Source organism: Mastomys coucha, unplaced genomic scaffold, assembly GCF_008632895.1.
Source record: "Mastomys coucha isolate ucsf_1 unplaced genomic scaffold, UCSF_Mcou_1 pScaffold16, whole genome shotgun sequence".
NCBI lineage: Eukaryota > Metazoa > Chordata > Mammalia > Rodentia > Muridae > Mastomys > Mastomys coucha.
Genome location: NW_022196898.1, coordinates 93,614,271 through 93,621,803, shown reverse-complemented (window position 1 = coordinate 93,621,803; position 7,533 = coordinate 93,614,271). Strand labels below are relative to the sequence as shown.

The following is a 7,533-nucleotide window of genomic DNA, read 5'->3' as shown; positions in this document are numbered from 1 at the left end:
GGGGAGGAAGAGAGAGAAAGAGACCCATATGTTGAAGTTGATGAGCTCTGAACAGTTCCTGTTGCTAATCTAATTTATACAATAGACTTTATCACCAGTATGTACAGGGTTTGGTGCTATTATAGTACATGTTATCTATGTTGGAGTACGTTAATGGATTACAGCCCACACATTGAATCACCCTACGGAACAGGAAGTCTCCTGGAAGACTTTAAAAGCATAGGTTCACAAAGCCTTTCACCTTTTGTTTTGTTTTGTAAGACATTGCAACATAGAAGAAATTCCAGCTGGTTTCTGATCCCTGTGCCCGCAGATCACGTGGTATGTTGTTTGACAATAAATACAGTTTTGTGTATATGTTGGTTACTGCAGCTGATTAGGTTGTTGACTAGTAGGATTTCAAACTACACCTTAAGCAGGGGCTTGGTGCTCTTTGGAAGGAGGGATCGCGTGTCTCCCATGTTGTCTTACTGAGTACCAGTAAGAACTTCCTCCACGGACAGGGATGTACTCACACCGCAGCCTCAGGGCTGCTGACCTACGAACAGGATGCTAGCCTGGCTTTCCAATCATGACAATTCAATATTCACATCACTGCCATCACCACCCTCAAGAAGCAGTGTACTCCTGATCCTGCCCTGTATGCCTTCCTGAGCATCTCTGCAGCCCTCTACCATCACTTTTGATCCTTCTGTTTCTCACACTCAAGATGTCTTCCCCTGCACACATAAATCTTCTCTTCCCTTCGAGACGATACTCCAGGCTTTCTAAGACCTTCCTCCTCCTCGCTTTCCTCTCTGGAAATGAGACAACACTCAGGAATTCATACACACACACACACACCCCTATACACATATATACCATATACCACACACATCACACACATACACACACACACACACCCCTATACACATATACACCATATACCACACACATCATACACATACACAAATACACGCCACACACATACAAACACATACCACACCTCTTGCCTCCTAGAACTGTTTATGAATATTTATGGACTGACTTTCTAATATTTCAAAAATATTTCTAAGAAACTTTGGGACTTATTCCTCTATGAGTACCCCTTACTTAAGAAGGTTTATTATTTTTTTCATTTAAGTACCTAAATCACACAACTATTAGAGACAGCAGTTTTAAGTGCCCATCTCCACATTCTGAGAAGCAATGACTATGACTGTAGACCCCAGAACTGATGTTTTTTTCTACTACCCATCATTTGGGATACATTTGCGCTAGACAACTGAATTCTTCTAAGAGTAGCATCTGAGAGCATTCTCTCTGGGGTGCCGTGAAATGCTCTCATGGAAAGAGCTCTGCATTTAGGCACAGTTAGTACACAATTCCGTGTTGGTTATGCCCTCTAGGAGTCTCATCCACTCATTCTTCCATTGTTTCTGCATTTCTCTCTAACACAAACAGACACAAACACACACACACTCATATACATATACACCACATACCACACACACACCACACACATATGCAAATACGCACCACATACACACACACAAATCACACATACCACACACAGACACATACAACATACATGGTCTCTCTCTCTCTCTCTCTCTCTCTCTCTCTCTCTCTCTCTCTCTCTCACACACACACACACACACACACACACACACACATTTTCCTTTCCCTTTTCTTTGGCTACTTACATCTTGGAAAGATCACTGTCAATTCAACATGAGATTAGGAAATTTAACACCCTCAAAAGATGAAATCGTGTGCCTCAGGTCACTCTATAGAAAACTTGCAAAAGATCTGGAAACCCCACATCTGCCAGTAAAGAAATTAGAAGCTAGAAATCTTAAAACATTACCACCCAGCTCTTCAGTTTCATTTCCTTCTCCCTAACTTCCTGTCTCCCACCAAATCCCTCTGTCTCACCACCAGGGAAACTTCCCCAGGTCCTCAGTACCCAACTGTCCCCTTGTCACCAACCAATTCCCTAGCCTGTTACACTGGAATCCCATGACTTCTCCTATCCTTCTTGGCAATTTCACTGTTTATTCTGGTTTTTCTCTTACCCAATACCACACCTGTTGAAACCACACAAGTCCTTTATTCTAAACTCTTCCATAATTGTCAGCAAACTCACATACAACACTGAAGCCTGTGATGGTAACAACTGTAGACCCTCCCCAACCCTGGGGGCACAGAAGCCCTTTCTACCTCTTGCTGTGTGGTGTAGACAATGTGAGACAGTGTGCCTAGAGAGAAGGGGTTCTTACAAGCAGACAGGTAATTCCACGGGACTCATGGGCAAGCGGCTAATTAGCCTTACAAACCTCATTGACATACCTCTTCACGGTAACCTTCGATCTTTACGCGAAGTGTCAATAGCCTGTGTGGTGCCAGGGGAAGTAATGATAAATGCAGGCTTGCCCTTTCTAAAAGGAGAGTGAGGTGGTCAAAGGAGAGGGCTGGTCAGAAAAGATGCCAGCAAACACACAAACAGGGGTAGAGCTTGGGAGTTTGTTTTGTTGGTAAAACTTGCCTTGCAAGCTTGTGCACCTGAGTCTGGGCCAAAGAATATATATTTAAAAGCAGGGCATGGTGGTGTTCACCTGTAATCCTAGTCCTCATGAGACAGAAATAGGTGGATTCCCAAGGCTTGTTGGTCAGAAATTTAGCTTCCTTGGTGAGCACCAGGCCCCTGAGAGACTGTCACACAAAATGATACAGACAGTGTCTGAGGAAAAATACCTGAAGTTAAGTCTCCCCCTACCCACCCCCTGTACACACACACACACACACACACACACACACACACACACCTGTACACATCCGTGCTCACATACACACAGAAACCTGCACACGTACACACACACGCACACACACACACATAGGAACCTTACACATGTGTGCTCACACACATGCGTGCACACACATATGCACACATTCTTGCTCACACATACTGAAACCTGCATACTCACATGCTCATATATACATGCACACACACGCATATACACAGAGATCTGCACACATGAATACTCACACGCATACACACACACATAGAAACCTGACACATGTGTGCTCATACATATGCACACACACAGAGAAACCTGCATACATTTATGCTCATACACACGCGTGTGCACACACACTCCTAACAAATCAGAACTGCCTCTTACAGGCAGCAGCATTAATTTGCACACTCTTGAGGCTGCGGACAAGCACCAACAGAGAAATGACTAAGGACGCCACAGCGTAAACCCTGCGTCTGGTTTCTCTACCTGGGCAGGATAACTAAAACACCGGTCTCCCAGATCTGCCATGAGAATTAAATAGATTAATACCCATTACAATGACTCAGGACAATGTTGGGCACACATTGGGCACTACATAAATATTTATTAAATGGGCCCTTGTTTTGAATGGTCTTGCCGGGTATCGGCTAAGCTCCAAGTCCTGGAGACATAATGGTGGTTTCTATCCACACCACACACACTGCGTAGCCAACGTGGCTAAAATGTTCTGAAATCTGTAATACTTTTCTTTTTTTCACACAAACCACAAGAAGTTTGGATCCTCTGTTCCTATGTATTTTGGATCAAAGAGCCTCCACCTTGGGTCCCTTGTCTTGGTGGCCGACTCTTGGCTTCCAGGCTGCCTGCATTTCCCAGGTCCTTTCTGTGGTCCCTCTGCTGGACACTCCTTATCCCTGTGCTCCTCCATGGATCCTCTGCCCGACCACACTCACATCTACTTCCTGGGTAAAGTGAGACATCCACTTCCGGGGTAAAGTGAGCACATGCGGTCTGTTGGAGTCTGGTACCATTTTCTCCCTGCAGACTCCCTCAAAAGTCTGTAAGCACAGGATAAAAGCCTGGGTCCATGGTTCAGGCTTCTTCCCGTGAGTTCAGGATCCACACTCTGTGTTGATGTGTGAAAGGATCTTAACCTGACCTTGTCTGAACCCAAACTCCTGACGCCCCTCCCTCCAGCACCCCACCCCTGTAGTGCCTCCTCTCCCGTCTTTGTCATCTCTTTTAATCACATTCTCCACCTTCCCCTCCTCCTCTCACCATTATGAATGCAAATGTTATCATTTCTTCACACGCACACTACCTTTTGGAGAAAGGGCATCACTCTTTGCCCAGGCTAAGCTTGAACTCTATCATCCTCCTGCCTCAGCCACCCAAGTACTGTTTTCAATCCTGACCCTGTTGAGTCCCTTCGACCCTATCTTTAAGCACACTGGGGGTGTGGCCACCACCTCCAACAGCGCTCTTGCTCTTGGGGACTCCCCCAAGTCCCAGAATGCCCTCTTACACAGTTGGTGCTTCTATGCTCTCTTGATTCAGCATCTCCCCAAAGCAGCGGTACAGACAGCCTAAAAGACAGACGTGTCAGTCCCTGGTCCACACCCTTCAGTCGCTTCTCACCTCACCCAGAAACACCAAAGTCCTTACGGTTGCGTGGCCCTGCATAGCCTGAGTGGGCTACCCTGTCTGATGGCTGACCAGCCTCATATCTTCCCTCCCTCTGCATCTTCTGTCTGGTGACATGCCTCAGAGATCCAAGCTGTCCCTTCAATAGACGTTACATTCTACTCCAAGGCCATGTAGCCCATCACATGCCTTTGACAATCACAAGCTACACAGTGTGGCCTCTAGTCTTTCTGCTCACTACATTTTTTTTAGCACAAGACTTATGTTCTAGGCCCTGCCTGCTTTGTCTCCCCCATCAGAGCATATGTCTCCTCACTATGAGAACATTAGCTCTGTGAGTGGGGATTTATGTCTGATCTCTTCACTGCACAGTGAGTGCCTGGCACACAGTAGGCATTTGTTGCCCATCCTGTGATTTGCTGCATTCATGGGAACACTGGCTCACTTGGCTCTGCTTACCTAAGACAGTCATGACCGTCTTCATTAGCTTCATGGGAGCCCTCCGGCGGCTGATGGAGCCGCTCGTGTGTGGAGATAAGACGTTGGTTTTCCTCTTAACATACATGTAGATGCGCACGTACACCACCACCATGATAAAGAAGGCCAGGAGGTTGGACACAGTCCAGAAAATGAGGTAACTCCGACTGTAAATGGGAGCCAGAGAAGAGCAGGCCGAGATGTTGCAGAGGCAATTCCAGCCCAGCGTGGGGACCGCCCCCATGAAGATGGCGATGGCCCACACCAGCAGAATGAGCAGCGTCACCCGCTTTTTGGTCAGGTTGCTGTGGATTCTCATCCTCATGATGGACATGTGCCTTTCCACAGCAATAACCAGCAAATTGGCCAGGGAGGCAGTCAGGCTTGTGTCTAGGAGCCCCTGGCGGAGAAACCAGCGGTTGACAGTCAAGGTTTTGGACACTGGGCCAGTGTTAAACATCAGGAACACATAAGCGATTCCGGCGAAGAAGTCCGCAGCGGCTAAGTTAGCCAGCAGGTAGTAGAAGGGAAAGTGGAACTTCCTGTTTGTGATCACTGCAGCGATGACCAGGGAGTTAGAAAAAAATATAAAGAGGCAGAAGAAAGTCCCGACGCACAAGACGATCACAAGCTTTGTCCCTGTCCACTCGTCTGCTGTGTCTGTGTTGCTCATGTTGTAAAAAAAGTCCATCCGTTTGTCATAGTGACACTCATTCATGGTGGACAAGCTGTACGTCCTAGAAAGGAACAAAGGAAGAGCGGCATCACTCTGGGTGAAATCCCTTGCTAAGTCACCTACTGCCACTGTGACTCCCCACCCCCAGGTACCTACTGCCACTATGACACCCCACCCCCAGGTGACTCCTTTTAGTCTCCCGGGTCTCAATGTGGATGTCCTTGCTTTAGGAAGTTCACTCCTGGCCTCCTACCTCAGTGCATGGCTTGCATGCAAATCATTTCCCGGGGAAGACTGAAAGATCCGGGAGGGAGCCTGGGTCTCTTTTACTCACACCAGGATCTAGAGGCTCTGCCTGCCTCCTGACAGGTACTTGAATAGCTGGCTAATGAATGGACGGACAGATGAGCCAGGAGGCACCTGTATATCACTTGTGCTGTCTTACGATTCCCACTCTGTGCCAGTGACAATAACAGTGTAGCAGGGATCATTAATGAATGTTTTCTGCTGGTAGCGTCCAGGTCAAACTTCTTATTTATGAGTTCTGTTTTGTAATTAAGAGCAGGCAGGTATGCCAGGTGTATTCTTGCCAAGATAATGGTATTGAATTTCTCTTCCGTGGCCAAATACCTTCCCCAAGTGATTGATTTCCACCCCCTCCAATTCCAATCTTAATTATCCTATCCTAACCGGCGTTTAGTTTCAAGCTATGGTTACAATCACTTGTTAAGCACATGGTTCAGGAATGGAGAATTTTGGACTCAGCCCGCCTCCCTTATCTTCTCCAGCCCGCCTCCCTTATCTTCTCCTTCATTTCTTCCTCATAGTCTCCTCTTCCAAATGGCACCAATGTGAATTTTTATGCTGGATCTTCCAGTCTAATCCCTTCAACTCAGTTCCTTTCCCGGAGCACTCTCTGACCCACGGATGGTAGGGGACAGGGCCTTCCACCTCTGCTGCTGACATCTAGGTTGTACAGAATCCAACCCAGTGCATTTACTAAGTGAAGGCAAGCCCTTGAGACTTGTGTGAAGAGGGGATGCCAAACTGTGGTATCAGGCTTTCAGGGCTGGCACTGAACCTTCTAAGCATAAAAGACTTCTTGGGCCAAAAAGATAGGGGATCCTAGACAAGGCATGGATCTGAGGTGCCAATTTCTCTGTGCTTCGTATTCTGCCTCAGAGCCGTCTGTGCTATGTGTGGTCAAAACTAGGAAGGGGCCCTGTCAAATACCATAGAAGTTGAAAGCAAAGATTCTAGCTTCTGACTAGAAGGGATCCCTCATGAAAACAAAACAAAATAAAAAATAAAAAAACAAAATGGCCAGTCCCACAACACTCAGAGGAAGCTCCACTCCCAGGCGCTCTAACATGTCCAGCAGGATCAGAGGATCAGAAGTGAGGAGGACACAACATCTGCCCCAACACCTTGAGTAACTGCACATGTGCTGTCTGGGCATGGGTTGCTTCTGGTCTGTCTGGGCTAGTGCTCTGAGCAGGTCTTGGGTGCAAATTGTGCAGCCAGTCCCACAATACCCAGAGGAAGCTCCACTCCTGGGCACTCTAATGGGCCCAGGATCACAGGATCCCAGAATCACAAAATCACAGAGACAGCTTGACTCTGACGAGTTCTGACACAACTAGGATCACAGGAAAGACAGGCCCCAGTAAAATTTAGCCAGGGCAGGAAGCACTAGAGATAACCTGATGGCAGGAAGCAAGCATGAGAACATAAGCAACAGAAACCAAGGTTACTTGGCATCATCAGAACCCAATTCTCCCACCATAGCAAGTCCTGGACACACCATCACTCTGGAAAAGCAAGATTCAGATCTAAAATCATTTCTCATGATGATTATACAGGACTTTAAGAAGGACATAAATAACTAACTCAAAGAAATACAGGAGAACACAGGTAAACAGCTAGAAGCCCTTCAAGAGGAAACACAAAAATCCC

General features: G+C 46.9%; 1 protein-coding gene across 1 annotated transcript in view; it reads right to left on the bottom strand.

The window, feature by feature from the left end:
* Lpar3 (lysophosphatidic acid receptor 3) overlaps nt 1–7,533 on the bottom strand; it is a 71,741-nt gene that overhangs the window by 42,257 nt on the left and 21,951 nt on the right. Inside the window, exon 2 of the mRNA XM_031375762.1 lies at nt 4,884–5,638. Within this exon, the coding sequence (XP_031231622.1) occupies nt 4,884–5,619 (736 nt within the window). The 5' untranslated portion in view covers nt 5,620–5,638. The remainder of the gene's footprint in view (nt 1–4,883; nt 5,639–7,533) is intronic.